Genomic DNA, 18,607 nt, shown 5'->3' with positions numbered 1-18,607 from the left:
TGATAATAATAATGATCTTTCAATTCTGAAAAAGCTTTATGTTTACATTATACAAGTAATATAAAATGAAATGTCATAGGATCATATTTGGTATTACAGGGTCAGATTTTTAAAACTGCTCTTAAAATTTTTGTGCTCCACATGACTTGGTCAGGGGTATACAGTACTGTTTTAACCCAATTCCATCTGTCACTCTGTTAGGCCATCAGTCAGTCTGTCCACTGCTGCACTGTAGATTAAAGTTTTTTATGTCATTTGTGGGGGTCAAAATGAAATGGGAAATGGGAGCATTCATGTTGCTTGACCATATTTCTAGTTTATGAAGAATTAAAAATTGAAAAGCATTAAGTCATATTAAGCTACATGTAGTAGCTTAGGTAGCTATAGCAGAGACTGCCTGGCCATGGGTGATATTTTTGTTAAGCAAATAACTCTGGTATTATGATATGCACAAAAAAATGGAAAAATAAATGTACATTATAATCCATATATATATTATGAAGTAGAACATACAAGCTTTACATTTGTTAAAACTAAAATGAATAGATTGGTTCTGGATTTTAGATTTCTGGAATTTCCAAAAGTGTGTTTACACAGGAAATTTAGTTGTGCCAACAGTAAAAAAAATAGTGTCTCCCGATCAAGGCAAGATTGCAGAAAAACTTAATGTACAACATATGTCAAAACAGATTTTGGGATAGAGATATATTCAATTTCAAATAGGTTTAAAAAATCCATCCTTTTTGTGTTATATGATGGATTAAAACTAGCACTCATGCTCATGTACATTGAAATATTGAATTTTAGTTTTTTACTACCACCGTAAATCAACTATTATTTTCTTGAAATCAAATTTTGACATCATTTTGACATTTACACACCAATCTTGAAATGAAAATTACATGATTATTTTTCATGTAACTTGAAAAAGAAATGAGGAACAGTCATTGAGAAATATATGTTAAAAGCATGTATACAGTGAAATACAATGAATATATTAATGAATCGGGATATTTTGGTCACAGCAGATTCAAAACACTGTAAAATGTGTAGGATACAAGTAGACTAATGATGAAAATTTGATATCTTCGTAAAACGTGTTGTAATTTTTATAGTACGAAAAACAGAGATTAAAATGGAATATATTTGTGTGTTTTCATATATTTAATTAAGAGTTTAGCCAAATAAAAAGTAAGGGCACTGTTAATTATAAACGTATGTGTGTTCTTTCCGTACTCTTTCATATTTTGAAAACAAAGTGCGTTCCGTAATTTTGCTTTACCGGTCAGAGCTAAGCAACCGTAAACTTCCGGTTAAAATCCAAGAAGGTGTAGTTGACATGGATCTAACAGATGTGTTGTTTAATGATCAAGTCAGGATCAGAATGTCACGACCTTCCACGTCTAAAAAGCCAGTCAACCCCCATGAAACCATTGAACGTATGCTTAACAAAACTACACTATCAACAAAGAGAGTAGCGCACCAGCAAATCTTTGGTGAGTGCCCCTTGAAACCCCACTCGATAAGAGCTAAGATACAGAGGCTTTCAATCTCGGTTAGGGGTAATTTAATTTACTTACTTACATTTGAATTGTATTGACACGTAAACTGATTGGAATATATAAACTGTCGAGATTTTCAACAATAAAATTGTATAAATCTTATCAAGGGTTTAAAGTGAAGTTGAAACGGTCCCTTTAAAGTTCACGCGTGTTATCAGAACCAAGATCAATCGTATCGGAGAGAGAGTAAATACTGGATGTATTTCGGTTTAAATACAATTGTACCGAATATATAAATGTAATCTTGGTCAACCACATGAAGTATTACAGAATTGAACAAATACGTTTGATCTACAGAATTGATTAAAACGGCTAATTTTACTGTAATTGATTTTTTCATTACACCCTGTAATCATTATTGTTGTTTTGCTAGGTACAGATTATCATTATCGAATTGGTACATTGCTTTTTGCCTGAAAGTATCGGTTTCTAGAAAAAGCAAAGAAATAGGCCTATCGTATGCTATGAAACGAAATATTGGAGTTTACTTAGGCCTGGCCTATTGGTCATCAGGTTGCTAAAAAGGTGATCGAGCAGTATCCGATATTTTGTGTAAAGTAAGTGTACATACACATTTAGATGTTTTTGTCTTCAAGTATGATATACTTTGGTTACTGATTTGGCTATATTAAATCATAAATGAGTAGACCGCATTTTTAACTATTCCTGTTTATGATCATGTCTTTTTTGTAGTGCTCTTTTCTGACAACACAAAACACTATCATACATTTGATATATACGTATGTACAGATTTTTTTAATTTAACAATTTGAAACGCCATTCAGATGTGGTTGGCACGCTAAAATGCTAGAGCTACAGTCGATTTTGTGATGATTGCCCGAGAAACGTCGTCAGAAATATTGACGTTGAAAATACGTAGAAAATCTGCGTCTGATAGGATTCCTGACGTCAAACATCACCAGCGTAAGGGCGATCTTTGTGTGACGTCAAGTGACGACGTCATAATTACGATGACGTTGGCACCTTTGAAATTCGGCGTGGCAGCGAAAGGGTTAATATGATGTTGTAGGAACGTTGTAGATCTGTATTTAATATGATGTTGTTGGAACGTTGTAGACCTCCGTAATACCCGGAATTCTATTCTAGTACTGATTACGTTAAATTGTTATTGTACTCTATGCAAATAATTTATTTTACGCGAAAAGTAATAATATTGGGCCTATTGGATCTATTTGAAAAAAACATTATACTGTACTGTAATGCTATGAGGCATTGAAAACATGCTTTAGGTTAGTTGGGTTTTTTTCGACTCAAATGAGCATGTTGCAAGATTATTTCACTAAAAAGTACCATTGTCAATACATTTCCCTATAAGTTAGCTGCAAGTAATGTAATATCAGCTATAGAAATGTGTCTGGTACTTGTGTATATGTATATGCATGATATTTAATTCTGTAATACATGTATTTCTAAACAATTAAATCTTAATCTTTGTAGATATTCATGATCATGTTACAAATATTTGTTTGAAATTAAACTTATATTATATTACATGTTGGAAATCATTCAAGTTTTAATAAAGTCTTGAAGCATATCATATTTCATATTTAGAAATCTAGTTACACGTAATGAGATATAGATATTGATAAATGAAATGTAAGACATGTCCTAATGGTTGTTTTATTTAGGTAATTTGGTGTTGGTCAATCAATATATAAAAAATCTATTATTACTAAGTATTTTATATTGATAGCATTTTAATTATTGTCCTGTATATTCTATTCTAATTTTAATTATATTAAAGTATATACACCAAGTACATGATAAGCTAACAATGCACTGTCATAACATCGGGTACATTAAACACTCAATGTGATACCTACAATACATGTTCCAACAAAGATATAATTTATATGAAATTGTCAGGGGCTAATGATTGTATTGTCAGAGACTTTCATAATTTGACCCCACCATTCGAGGTGAAGTCAATATATTTTTCCTGCCAATTAGAATTGAATGAATTACAGAAATAATCAAATTGAAAATGAAAATCATTGAAAAATTACATATATACATATAAATAAATAAAGAGTGACAGCTGAATGTGTGTAATCATACAAAAAGAAAATTGGAAAAAAAATTAACATAATTTCCATTCACTGTGCAAACTAGGATTTAGTGTATTGTATTGTATTTTATTTATCTTTTAACCTAAACAGTAAACATGAATGAAATTCATTGTTTGTCTGTTCAAAGATTCAGGGTCAAAAATGTATATAGTTCTATAGCCAAAGTTAATGTGTTTGACTCAGGCCAAAGTTGTATTTTTTGTATAATATGTATCTACATTCAGTTATTTAAATTAATAAGCAACATTTTTGATAGATTTTTATTTAGCACATTCAACCAATTCAAACAGTCATCCCTAAAAGGTGGGATGCACTTTAACACAGGGTCAAATACAGTATACATGTATATTATGTAACATTTCATTCACAAATTTTTAACTTTCAAAATGTTTTAAAAAAATTCTCCATAATTAGTAAAAGCATTTCTGGTATACATGTAGTAAAGGATTAGTATATATGAAACTTATAAATTGCAAGAATTTGCCATCTTTACCGGCAAAAATATGTAAAGAAAAATGAGTAATCAGTAATGCTTAGCCTTTTCACAGCTTTTTCCCCATTGTACCCCTCATAATTGTTTTTCAGTCATCTATCTGACAATACTTTCAATGTAGTGTATAGGTTTCGGTGGCACCTCCGCATACACAGCTGGTGACTGTGAATGTTATCAGTACCTGAAGTCATGGAGAGGTGTAGAAAAACATCACAACACAAGTAAAATCACACAAGTCTAGTCAGCTTCATCAGTAGCATGACAGTATAGTGACATATCAAAACCTCCGGAGATATACATACCAGCAGATGTATACACTGTGTAGTATGATTTATACCTAATACCTGATTAGGAGAGACACTTTTTATATTCATTAACTTTATTTTTTTCATATTTATTGGTGTTATGATTTGGTACATTTGTTATTTGACAACTGTACAACATGAATACCTTGAGGTCAGCAATATCAGTGAGTTTACCTAACAAAGCTGGCAGTATCATTGGTGTAAGTATTGGTTGTGAGGTTGTTGGTATTTGTTTCATAAGTCCCAGGTGTAACCACATTTTAACTTATATATCCTGTGCTGACAATGAGAACCAGTACAAAAGATACAGGTGATCTTGGCACTGACTGCATACTGTATGGACAGTCCGGGGTATTGTCAAAGTTTAGACGACCAGTCAGTGCTAACATCCTGAGAGGGAAGAAAGGTAAGTTTGTTATATAGATATTGTCCAAGTTCAGACGACCAGTCAGTGCTAACATCCTGAGAGGGAAGAAAGGTAAGTTGTATAGATATTGTCAAAGTTCAGACGGCCACTCGGTGCCAACATCCTGAGAGGGAAGAAAGGTAAGTGTGTTATATAGATATTGTCCAAGTTCAGATGACCAGTCAGTGCTAATGTCCTGAGAGGGAAGAAAGGTAAGTTTGTTATATAGATATTGTCCAAGTTCAGATGACCAGTCAGTGCTAATGTCCTGAGAGGGAAGAAAGGTAAGTTTGTTATATAGATATTGTCCAAGTTCAGACGACCAGTCAGTGCTAATGTCCTGAGAGGGAAGAAAGGTAAGTTTGTTATATAGATATTGTCCAAGTTCAGACGACCAGTCAGTGCTAATGACCTGAGAGGGAGGAAGGGTAAGTTTGTTATATAGATATTGTCTTAGTTCAGAAGACTACTTATGCTAACATCTTGAGAGCGAGGAACCTTGGGTAAGTTTTGTTAAGATATTGTCCAGGTTGAGACAACCCCTCATGATCATCAGTGCTAACATCTTGAGGAAGGTTAAGTTTGCTAAATCCCATTTTGTGTGTGTTCAGACATCCGCTCAGTGCTCATGTCCTAAAAGGGAGGAAGGGTAAGTCTGTTATTTAGATAGCGTCCTTGTTCAGACATCCATGCAGTGGTTATTACCTGAGAGAGAGGTCAAAGGGTAAGTTTGTAAAAGAGATAATGTCAGAGCAGAGGCAATCACTCAATGCTACATTTAGTATTAGGAAATGCATTAAGTATATACATATACACATATTTTGCTTCTGATTTGCAATGGTAAAATCCAAGTCTACATGAATGTATACTAAAGCCCATAAAAAGGAAGCCCTCAAAAACTCTTTGTTTTATTGGGATAATACTAAAAAAAGGATTTTTTTTTCTCTAATGCATGCTTATATATTGCATTTGATATACAAATCATAAAACAACTATTACCACTGAATTAGTCAATTAAATGCTTTTGTTGCTATCAATTCAGGTCTTTATTGCATAATGTTTAATCCAACAAACAAGACTAAACAAAATATTTTTGTTTATTTCAGAACTTGGTGATTACCTTCTAAACAACAGGGCAGACAACTCTAAGGAGGAAAGGGAGCGAGAACTACAGTTGGCCCTTGATGCTGCCGAGGCAAGAGCCACCAGAGAACTCCGTGCTGCCGTAAAAAGGTTGCGCAATTCTAAGGATGAGGAGAAACGCAAAGCTCTCCAACTACAAAAAGAAGTAAGATTTGATTTAAGATATCAGGAAATATGTTCCAGCTGGAGGCAGATACCTGAAATTTTTGAAGGAGGCACACAGCACGTGTCATCGTAAGGTCAAAGTTATGTCACATCAAAGAAGGTTGCTGTGACCTAGTGTTCATGGTTTAATAACAATGTTTTGCTCAACCTTTTGCCTGAATTGGTTATAGCTCAGTTTGTAGGAATAAAATAACTATGGAACTTGTTAAAGGGCAGGATACCACTTTTTAAATCATGTTACTAGGACTTGGTAAATCTTTTAAGATCTGGACTTTGACCAATCATTAAATCTAATATCCATTATGCAAGTGTTCAGCACATTTGTGAAGTTAACTCTGTGTTGTAGTATTATGAAAGACTTGCCAAGAGGATTGAGGAACAAAGAGATGACGCGGAGGCGGAGAGACAGAGGGAGCTGACAAAACAACTGGATGGGGAGAAGGAAAATGCCCTAAGAGAACAATGGGAGGAATGTGAGCGACTGAAAGAGATAGCCATACAGGAGGCTTGTCAGGCACTCACCAGGAAACTGCGACTCGACTTCACACTAGAGAAGGAACGTGCAATAGCTGCTGCACTAAAGGAACAGAAGGTAAACAGCCTCAGACATTATTTTATCTCATCTCACCAAAGTTGAGGGGAGCTTATACTAGATCCCTGGCATCAGTGTCCAGTTTTGAATTACAGATGCTACATCAGCCAAACTTGTGCTTCAGTTATATCTAGGAGTTTACTTGATATCTTGTAGGTTCCAGACTTTGAACCAGACCAACATTTTGTGCTTCATTGACTATTTAGTGGACTTAATTTTGTCATCATTAGTTATTATTTAAAAGTAGAATTTCACTGTTATAATCTTAAGATATGTTCTTATTTTCAGGAGAGATTCCTTATCAGAGAGCAGGAAACAATAGCAAGAACGAAAAGGGAATGTGAAGACTTGGCAAGGAAAGAAGCAATGCGAGTGGCAAAAATTCACCAAGATGAAGTGGATCGTTTGAACCAAAAGTAAGAAATCTTTTTTTTTTTAAACGAGACGGTTTCATCTTACAACTCAGGAATATAGGATGGTGCATAGGAATTGCCTTGTCTGTCCATGAAACCTCATATTTATACAATTTGTAAGTGTTGTTCTTCCTACACCAGGTGTTGGTTTTTATCCTGATTCACTGTCGTGACTAAAGGAGTTTTATATGACAAATTTACTCTAGTTATGGCCCTTGGTAATAAGACTTAACTAATTGAGTTAAAGACAATTTAGATGGAAAGGCTATATTATATATATTTATATTTTGTCCCAGGTAGATTTTGCATATTTACTTTTGTCAAGCCATGTTTGGGTCTCTGTGTGATACTGTAATCAAATTGGTCCTGTCAAAAACATTATGTTTTTTTTTCTTTTATATGCTGTTATTGATTTTTTCTTTTTGTATTTATGTGGGACCCAGTGGATAGGGAGAAGTAGGGGAGGGAGCTGATAATTGGAAAATTAGTCAACCGAATTTACTCACAACCATAAACCTGATTACATTTCTAGATACACTTGAGGCTTAAGTGTTACATGATATCTGATTGATCCCTATTGAGATTACTACTAAAGTATACTGCCCGTATAAAGAAGGATTATTGTATTTAATCCGGTGAAAGCAGCAACCTTAATTGTGGTCCAAGTCAAGTAAATGATTCTGTAACACACACACACATGTACAGAACTGAGGAACCTTACACATGTGCTTACATGGTAAACTTGACCAGTGAAGACACTTTACTTTGATACACTGACAGAGATTTCATTTCTGTCTGTTTCATCTATTTTGATCAACCAGCATTAATCCTAGTCAATACATTATTCATTGTCAGATTAACAACATTTTCAGTTCTACACAAATATCATGTATATTGTAGATTGTACTTATCAATCATCATTAAGCAATGATTAAAACCCACACCTGATCATAGACTCATAGACATAGACCCCCCCCCCCCCAGGTTGCATTTCAATAAAAGAAAAAATACATTGTGAACAATATTTGTTTTAATGTACAAATAATTGTATTTCCCAGATTATTCATACATGTATAGACTACTGCGCTAAGGTTGGGACCCTGGATTCAGTATCCGTATAAGTGTCCTCTTGCAAGGGGCTCTCATTCACAACACTTCATTTATTTTCTAAACTGTAATTCATTTATTCTTATAATTCTTTTTTCTGAACAGTTCTTTTCATTGTCCTGCAGTAATAAACGCACCTCTTCGTGTGTCATACTTTATGGGTTGTATGATGTACAAAGTAGGAAACAGATTATAATAATGAATGTAATACTATATATTTCACTAGGTATGATGTTCTGGAGAAGAAGTATCTGAAGGAATTGGACCATAAAAACAGACTAGAGAATGATTTCAGGGTAAGATATCAGCAGTATTGTAATGTAGGAAACAACAGGCAGTCATAATCTTAATAAAGTTAACTTAAAAAAATTATCAGTTTCTAGAAAATCATTGAACAGATTAATTTGTCATTTATATAAGATACATATGGATAAAAAAACTTCATTATTGTGTCTTCTTTGTTCTAGTGTTAACCTATAAAACGAGCTTCAGTTTCATCAATATTGATTGCTTATCGGAAGAAAATTTGTGATGGTTCATGGATATGGACATTTTTGCTGCATATATAGTCCAATAGCTAGCTTTTGTTGCCATGTGGTTGAGTGTAATATCGTATCTATGTACCGAAGTTAGGCAAAGTCACGTGGTCAGCTCTTGGTTGGATGACCACTCTGTTGTACCCCTGCAGCTGCACATTGCAATATTTCTTATTACTGAAAATGAAACATGTAAATCAGACAGTATGTAATGATTGTAGTTTTTATTAGGTGGCCCATCTCCTTCAGTCCAATTTGGATACATCCATAATGCATGTATATATATGTATATTGTTTATGAAAACTTATGCCAATCATGTGGTTGTATAAATACCAGCTAGATTATAAACAGGCTGATTTAATTTCTTCTCCAAAATCATATTTTTAATATCTACATTTACAGGGACTTCAAGATGACTATCGTCGGTTTATGAATTACACTGATGGGAAATTCCACTCAGACTACCTTATAAAGTTACGATACACGGGTATGCAGCTGGCAAATAAACGGATCAGTGAGGTCTCTTATGAACATATAGAGGATTTATTTAACTCCAAACATAACACATTTCGGCAGTAGTGTATAATTTCTGTATTTATTACTGTGATAACGACATTACTCAGTTCTCATGAGAGAGTGAGTCAGGAAATATTGGAAATGAGAATGTGGATGTCACTAGGAAATGACAATTCTGATAATAATTTCACGTATGAAATGAAGATCTGACAAGACAGAGAGATGAAGATGGAAGACAGATGGAGACAGAAGATGGATATAGTCACATAAATTTTGAGGAAGATTGACTACAGGGCCATATAGATATTCTATTACACTTCCTTTCCAGTACACTGTGCTGCCTCCATTAACATGGATTTATTGGGAGAATGTAATAATTACTGATGCATTTGTTTAATTTTATGATTTTAGATATATTTTCAGAGCAATTCCAGAAATTATGATATGTATAAATATAAATCCATATATTAAACATGTGAGGATGAGGATACACATTTTCTGGGACATTGGTCTACAAAGAGCCTGAAAATGGTATTCTCTACACATTTATTATCTAAACTTGGCATAAAGGCCTTATAGAAAAAGTGTGTATAAATTAATGCTGGTATAAAGGTGACTCCATGATAAGTCAGAGGGACTACCATATAAATTACCAGCACAAGGTCCAAACTTAAGTATTGCTAGTATCAACTGGTAATAACGACACACACATATTGACTGTGAGTTGTGTTTGAAATTTGTGCTAAGTCCCTGTAAGATCATAAATGACACTTTTCAGCTATCTTGTATGGATATCTCCATTTACAGTTTTGACTGTGTCAGACACAGCCAGGTGACTCATCTTAAATGTTAAATGTACAAAATTTTTGTACACTTAAACTTAATATGCAACACGTGCTATACTTTAAATTTGTATCACATTCTAGTGCTGAATTGGGATGATATATATGTGCTGACCATATGTACTTAGGTTTACCTATAGAAGTTAGTGTTGAGGTTTATTAGCTTATCTTGAAAGTGTACTAGTCATTATAACAAGGACATGTGTTGCTTGGAAGTGTTTTTAATACTGATTTAGAAGCAAATTATTGCATATGTCTTAAAAAGCATCTTTTTACCTAAACTAATGTATAGCTGTACCGGACATGATTTATTTAGTTGTGTACTTCGGAGGCATCTTTATTTAAGCTTTTTGACAGAATGTATATTAATTTTGTTTGTTTTCTATAGCTTTAAAATAAAACAAAAATACACAACTAATAGTATTTCTTCTTAGCCAAAGAATAAAATATCAAGAGAAATTATGGATTTAGCTTTAGATAGCAAGCAGGTCAGTTTTATAGCAAAATTTACCTTTATGGTATTATCTGAATTATATGTTTTTTGTTTGTTTCATAACTGTCTGTTTATTTTAAAAGCTTCAATTGAATATAAAAAATATGAACATTAAACTTGTAGATGACACGAAATTGCTGACAATTTTATTTATAGTATTTGTAATGTAATAAACCATAGAATCTGTTATAAGATATATATATATATATATACATTGTATGTAAAAAAAATTATGCTTATTACCCCGGTAATATAAAATGACTTGACAGTCATGTTGACTGGTACAGGTCATAGTGTCCTGATTTAATAAGGATTAGTTTATATTATGTAGTTATTGAAGCATTTATATACTGTACATTTCATAGTATTGAGCTATACATGTACCGGTATGACACACAGGGACTTGGATATGAACTATTTCTGTTTTAAGGACCAGTAAAATATCTACCCAATGGCAGGACTCCCAAGTTTGTCATACAGGGGCCACCCATCGAATTGATTTCATTTAGATAGTACTTCATAATAGGTTGCATTTTCTCCAGAAGCCACGGTATATAGGATTTCTTTTTTTTTCTGGATACCTCCTGTTAGATTTATATTTTACTGGAACAGTCCTGTAGCCAATTTCCAAGATGTGGTTCAAATATACATGTATGGGCTATTTCAGTAAAATGTCCTATATTTTACTGGAGCAGTCCTGTAGCCAATTTCCAAGATGTGGTTCAAATATACATGTATGGGCTATTTCAGTAAAATGTCCACCCAACAGGAGAACTCTAGGTTTGTCATACAGGGACCTGTCTTAGAAGTGATTTAATTCAAACATTACTATATAAAAGGCTATAATTTCTACAGAACCCACCATACTTGGAATTTTATATCTGGATTCCTCCTGCAGGATATATGTTAGAATTTTATATCTGGATTCCTCCTGCAGGATATATGTTAGAATTTTATATCTGGATTCCTCCTGCAGGATATATGTTAGAATTTTATATCTGGATTCCTCCTGCAGGATATATGTTAGAATTTTATATCTGGATTCCTCCTGCAGGATATATGTTAGAATTTTATATCTGGATTCCTCCTGCAGGATATATGTTAGAATTTTATATCTGGATTCCTCCTGCAGGATATATGTTAGAATTTTATATCTGGATTCCTCCTGCAGGATATATGTTAGAATTTTATATCTGGATTCCTCCTGCAGGATATATGTTAGAATTTTATATCTGGATTCCTCCTGCAGGATATATGTTAGAATTTTATATCTGGATTCCTCCTGCAGGATATATGTTAGAATTTTATATCTGGATTCCTCCTGCAGGATATATGTTAGAATTTTATATCTGGATTCCTCCTGCAGGATATATGTTAGAATTTTATATCTGGATTCCTCCTGCAGGATATATGTTAGAATTTTATATCTGGATTCCTCCTGCAGGATATATGTTAGAATTTTATATCTGGATTCCTCCTGCAGGATATATGTTTTACTGGAATAGTCCTGACCAAATCTCAACCCGTGGTCCACATATACATATTTATTACAATTTTACCAGTGAAATATTGAAAATCATTCATTCTATTTTTCACTTGTGAAAAATATTAATTTTTCTGGTTTGGTTTGACCAATCAAAGCACTGTTTACAAACGACAAGGGTGAAACTTAAAAGCTGACACGGTATGTTTTGCTATAAAAATGTAATAAACAGAATATCTAACAGGGTCTTCAGTAATACCAAATATATTTCACTCATAGCATGTGGCTAATATTTTGATATATATTTGGCATTACTGAAGACACTTCTAGATATCCTCTCTGTATTACATTTATCATATGATGCGTATACATGTATATATGGACTGTGGGTTTGGAATTTGACAAGACCCTGTGGTATGACAATAGTTATATCTATCTGTGATATCAAATAAAACTGTCTAGTTTTAGGCCTTACATATTTATATATGTTTCATTTTCAGTTGAATCTTATGACATTTGTGAATCATTACTTTAAATAGTATATGGTACTTTGTATTTTTAAATCCTCATTTAGTTCATTGAAGGTGCTGGTTACTTTAGTTACATTGCATGTCAATAAGATTTAACTGACAAAACTGTGTATAAACTTTAAGACGGATAAAAGGAGAAAAATGTCCTTTATCGACAAATGACCTTTGTATAGAGGTTAGTATACATTGAATTTGTTTTCATTGAGGGACCAAAATAAGCAGTTTTATAGACAGTTATGTGTGTTTATAAAGATGGTCTTTTAAGGCAGGTTTAACTGTATGTACAGTGACACACATGCCAATTTATGCACTTTTACAGATATTATATTGTGTCAGTATCGGGTATATTTAAAAAGCCTTAAAAGTCCCTGTGATGGTAGCTGAATGATAAAAAAGAAAAAGAAATTTTGTTTCCTTGTCAGGGCCCTATGATTAATCTGTCTTACCAAATTAAAGGAATTATGAATTTAACAGAACCAGTGAATTCTCTTTATCAAAGTGATCAGTTCAAGAGGGAAATGATTTTCACCTTTATTATCGTGTAACATATGTGCTGCATTCCTTCTTAATACACTTTCATTGTGATATTTCCAATGATTTGACTTACATTATGTAGTAGACAAATATATCTGTCATAACTCCTTTTGTAATTTATTCCAAGAATATTCCTTGCCTTAAGAGTTTTTTTTAATAAGAATGCATTATTTAAGTTAAGATGCGAAAAAATCTTCCCTTAAATCCAATATACTGCTTTTTTAAAGAAGACATTCCAGGACTTGTAAGCACTATTTGAAAAATAAAGTGAGATATATCTAACATTTGTAAGGGGAAAAATTCTCACAATAGACACATATGATATCCTGTGACAGATTTTCTTACTCACATAGCCCATCCTGCAATATTGAATAAAATGTTATCTGGGCTCCTTAACAAACAAAAAAATCTATTGCATAACTACATTGTATGATGATCTAAAACAACATTGCCAATGTCTTGCTACTTTTAACTGTAAACTTTGTACAGTTGCCATACACTGTAGTAAAATTATAACTTATAGGAGTACTAATCATACTAACACTAACTTATCTTGTTTATGGAGATATAAGAAACTGCATGGAAACGTTTTTGGAAAAAATGACAGCAAATTTGTGTATTTTTTTTTTCTTTTTTATATATTATTCTTTAAAGAAATCACCATCTCTGCACATAAGTAATATCAAACAAAAGAGGTGTTTTTATTTCTGATATACACATATTTTGGTTGTTAAATGTTGTTCAAGTTTGTAGACACAATGGTAATGGGTACATTTTAGAGATTGTTTGACAAAGTGTGAATCTGTGATAGAAATCACATGCTTTTGTGATTTATATCCATGAATATCTTTTGCGAGTTTGCAGACTGAAAGACGAAGATGGCGTGTTATAATATTTACAAAGTGGAGGGGAGTGGTAATACTGGTAATACTGCGATGTTGGATTAACTGTGGAAACAATTTTTGATGCTGACTTGTTATAATTAAGATTCTGTGTTTGTTAGTTACTGTGATGTATCCGATTTATATTATTTAAAATGAGCAATATTATAGAATGTACATTTCACAAGCTGTTCAGTTTCATATTTGGGCCATGGCTGTTGATGTTTCGGTGATGGAGGGTTACCTTATAACATATTGGTGGTTGGTTCTCCAGTTTGAAGTATTGCTGGGGGTTCTGGATATTCATTTTATTTTGATGAAGGTTGATGGGATGTTAAGTCTGATCTGTTCATGTTTTGTTAAATTCTGAACTTAATGTTTGTAAAAAGGTCAATAAGTCATTGAATTAATATGCAATTGGAAATGAAAATAGTAATATCTGTAAAATGGATATTCCAATATCTTTCAATAGACACAGTTTTTGGTAACTGTTTTAAATCTAAGTAACCATGATATTGAAATTGACAGAATTTAAGGAACAAATCTAGGTTAAAAACCTTCCTTGAATTCTGTAATGCTTTCCTATTTAAGAAATATTGATGAATCTGGCTCCAGGTATTGTTAGTGTTGTACAGAAGTTCTCCTACAGGATCCAAGAGTTAAATATTGAATAATTACCTTGTATTACATAAAGGGAAGTAACTCCTGGAATTTGGAGGATGTTCTTACTGAGTTATGAACTCATGTTGTATGTCATGGTAATGTTGTAGTAGATATTTAAATTGATAACTGGTATTTATTTGTATGATGCTTATGTTAGTTTCTAGTCAATTACAAAATAGCCTTGTTTAGCTTCAAAATATTGGAAATATTGGCAATCGTAAAATATAATCCAAAAGTAGTGTTTTTTTTTTTTAAATATTGTCAGGTTAAAATTATTTAACACAGAATGTATTCTTTTAAATTCCAATTGTTGAACACAGAAATGTATTGTTTATAATCCAAAGAATTGATATTGTGGGGTTAAAAATTATTTGAAATTGATTAAAACAGAATTTATAATTTTACATTCCATTTGTTTAACACAGAAATATATTGTTTACATTTCAGTTGTTTTACACGGTGATTTCTTGTTTACATTCCAAACGAAATTTACCAGCCGAGGTTAGAATTCATTGTGAATTATCATTCATTGTTATATTTTCTTAGATTAAGAGCAAAACAAACTGTAATTAAAATCGAAGACTCCAAAATAATACACATCAAAACGTCTTTGTAATACATGTACAATTGCACCCTAAAATTGTCAGGCTGATTTAAGCACCCCGCGATAACATAATTGTGGAATGAGAATATATCCTGTATAACGATTACATTATGTGTAGTAGGAATACATCATGTACTTGATTCTTGGTCATAATTAATAAATAATGGCATTTCTATTGTGTGTTTGTGTCTGATATTTTAGATTATCAGATATGCGTATTTATAGACAATTTTACTTATAAAAATGACATCAAGATTGTGTACCAACAAGCTGATATAAATGACATCAAGATTGTGTACCAACACACTGATATAAATGACATCAAGATTTTGTACCAACACGCTGAGAGGGAAAAGGATGATCCAATAAATTTCTGGTTGATGGATAATGCACTCCATAATGCTTTCAATCAAATTTGAATGTATTTATATAAACATCACATTTATAGAGATATTGTCAGACTTTCCAATATACGGAGATGTCGGACTCTCCAATATATAATAATGTCAGACTTCCCAATATATGGAGATGTCGGAATATATAGAAATAATGTCTCCAATATATGGAGATGTCGTACTTTCTAATATATAGAGATAATGTCTCCAATATAAGGAGATGTCGGACTTTCCAATATATAGATATAATGTCTCCAATATACGGAGATGTCGGACTTTCCAATATATAGATATAATGTCTCCAATATACGGAGATGTCAGACTTTCCAATGTATAGAGATAATGTCTCCAATATACGGAGATGGCTGACTTTCCAATGTATAGAGATAATGTCTCCAATATACGGAGATGTCGGACTTTCCAATATATAGAGATAATGTCTCCAATATACGGAGATGTCGGACTTTCCAATATATAGAGATAATGTCTCCAATATACGGAGATGTCGGACTTTCCAATATATAGAGATAATGTCTCCAATATACGGAGATGTCGGACTTTCCAATATGTAGAGATAATGTCTCCAATATACGGAGATGTCGGACTTTCCAATATGTAGAGATAATGTCTCCAATATACGGAGATGTCGGACTTTCCAATATGTAGAGATAATGTCTCCAATATAAGGAGATGTCGGACTTTCCAATATGTAGAGATAATGTCTCCAATATACGGAGATGTCGGACTTTCCAATATATAGAGATAATGTCTCCAATATACGGAGATGTCGGACTTTCCAATATATAGAGATAATGTCTCCAATATAAGGAGATGTCGGACTTTCCAATATATAGAGATAATGTCTCCAATATACGGAGATGTCGGACTTTCCAATATATAGAGATAATGTCTCCAATATACGGAGATGTCGGACTTTCCAATATGTAGAGATAATGTCTCCAATATACGGAGATGTCGGACTTTCCAATATATAGAGATAATGTCTCCAATATACGGAGATGTCTGACTTTCCAATATGTAGAGATAATGTCTCCAATATATGGAGATGTCGGACTTTCCAATATGTAGAGATAATGTCTCCAATATACGGAGATGTCGGACTTTCCAATATATAGAGATAATGTCTCCAATATACGGAGATGTCGGACTTTCCAATATATAGAGATAATGTCTCCAATATACGGAGATATCTGACTTTTCAATATATAGAGATAATGTCTCCAATATACGGAGATGTCGGACTTTCCAATATATAGAGATAATGTCTCCAATATATGGAGATGTCGGACTTTCCAATATATAGAGATAATGTCTCCAATATACGGAGATGTCGGACTTTCCAATATGTAGAGATAATGTCTCCAATATACGGAGATGTCGGACTTTCCAATATGTAGAGATAATGTCTCCAATATACGGAGATGTCGGACTTTCCAATATGTAGAGATAATGTCTCCAATATACGGAGATGTCGGACTTTCCAATATGTAGAGATAATGTCTCCAATATACGCAGATGTCGGACTTTCCAATATGTAGAGATAATGTCTCCAATATACGCAGATGTCGGACTTTCCAATATGTAGAGATAATGTCTCCAATATACGCAGATGTCGGACTTTCCAATATGTAGAGATAATGTCTCCAATATACGCAGATGTCGGACTTTCCAATATATAGAGGATATCTAACAGTGTCTTCAGTAATACCAAATATATTTCAAGAGTGGGGCTAATATTTTGATATTTTTCACGAGTGCGCAGCGCGCCTCGGAGGATATGTAGCTAGCTACTGGTATTCATAGCCGCAATGAAAATTAAAAAAATCTATTCAATTCATATATTTACATAACCTTGATTTAAAAAATTTATATCGAGAAAACGAGAAATTTTATTAAAAAGAAAAATGTGTCATGTATACAAACAGCCGGGAGATCCCGCCTATGCACCATAAAACAAAAAGAAAGAAGTATTAAAGTCAAAATAATATTAAATACAATCATTCAATTCAAATCATATTTATTTTATGTACCAACGTTATCGAGCCAAGGGAAGCTACTCTTCCTGTCTTACTGTCGATGGCGTATTAATATGACCCGATTAATCAGGTGATTTGCATGAGAGACAATGTTTTCATACGGTTTTCATAGTGTATTCATGGTCATATGTTTGTTGTTTTCCCTTGGTATGTTCATATCAGCAAACCACATTAGGAATGTAAATATAGAACTATAAATTCTGTGTGGTCATTTTGTCGAATAAACTATCAATTCTGTGTGGTCATTTTGTCCTATAAACTATAAATTCTGTGTGGTCATTTTGTCCAGTACACTTTTCAGAATAAACTTAGAATTTACCTATATATGAGACAAATACGGCTCAATTATCTTCAGTCAGCTCCTATAGATACGTTTTAGTAGTTTCAGAAACGAATGCGGACTAAAGGAAGCATTTTTGATCTGAGTAAATATAGCATTTCATTCTTACAATTTTGATCGTCTTGAAAATATTATAAACACAAAACTTTTCAGCAGTAGAAATTTGATTACGATCGAAATGTTTAAATTGGTGGTGCGAGTCTTTTCTATCTCTTAAAACAGAAAATTGTACTAAAAATGTTAACTGGTTCATGATCTAGCACTAAAATTAATGAGTATTTACCGGTTATGAACGCAGTAGTCAATAATGCATCCTACATAAAATGTGTGCTATAACGTAAAATGTTGAGATAAAATAACTATACGGACAAACAATGATCATACATCCCTGTCAAACTTAATGTATCGTAGCTCCTCATTACGATAAAAACATAATAAAATCAATTACTGAAACCG

At 32.9% G+C, this 18,607-nt stretch overlaps 1 protein-coding gene across 2 annotated transcripts; it reads left to right on the top strand.

Annotated features, from left to right (window-relative positions):
* Window positions 1-1,254: 1,254 nt before the first annotated feature.
* On the top strand, window positions 1,255-15,534 carry LOC117342338 (GRB10-interacting GYF protein 2-like). 2 transcript variants are annotated; one of them, XM_033904477.1, is made up of 6 exons: window positions 1,255-1,496; window positions 5,963-6,144; window positions 6,511-6,756; window positions 7,045-7,172; window positions 8,503-8,572; window positions 9,216-15,534. In XM_033904477.1, the coding sequence occupies exons 1-6, from the start codon at window positions 1,340-1,342 to the stop codon at window positions 9,390-9,392; spliced, it is 960 nt and encodes a 319-aa protein (XP_033760368.1). In that variant the 5' UTR covers window positions 1,255-1,339; the 3' UTR covers window positions 9,393-15,534. The 2 variants fall into 2 exon arrangements, with proteins under 2 accessions (XP_033760368.1, XP_033760369.1); XM_033904478.1 differs by lacking the exon at window positions 1,255-1,496 and adding an exon at window positions 3,634-4,856.
* Window positions 15,535-18,607: the final 3,073 nt, after the last annotated feature.

This window comes from Pecten maximus, chromosome 14, assembly GCF_902652985.1.
Source record: "Pecten maximus chromosome 14, xPecMax1.1, whole genome shotgun sequence".
NCBI classification, from domain to species: Eukaryota; Metazoa; Mollusca; class Bivalvia; order Pectinida; family Pectinidae; genus Pecten; species Pecten maximus.
The sequence above is the reverse complement of the archived record's forward strand: the minus strand, read 5'-3'. Positions and strand labels throughout refer to the sequence as shown.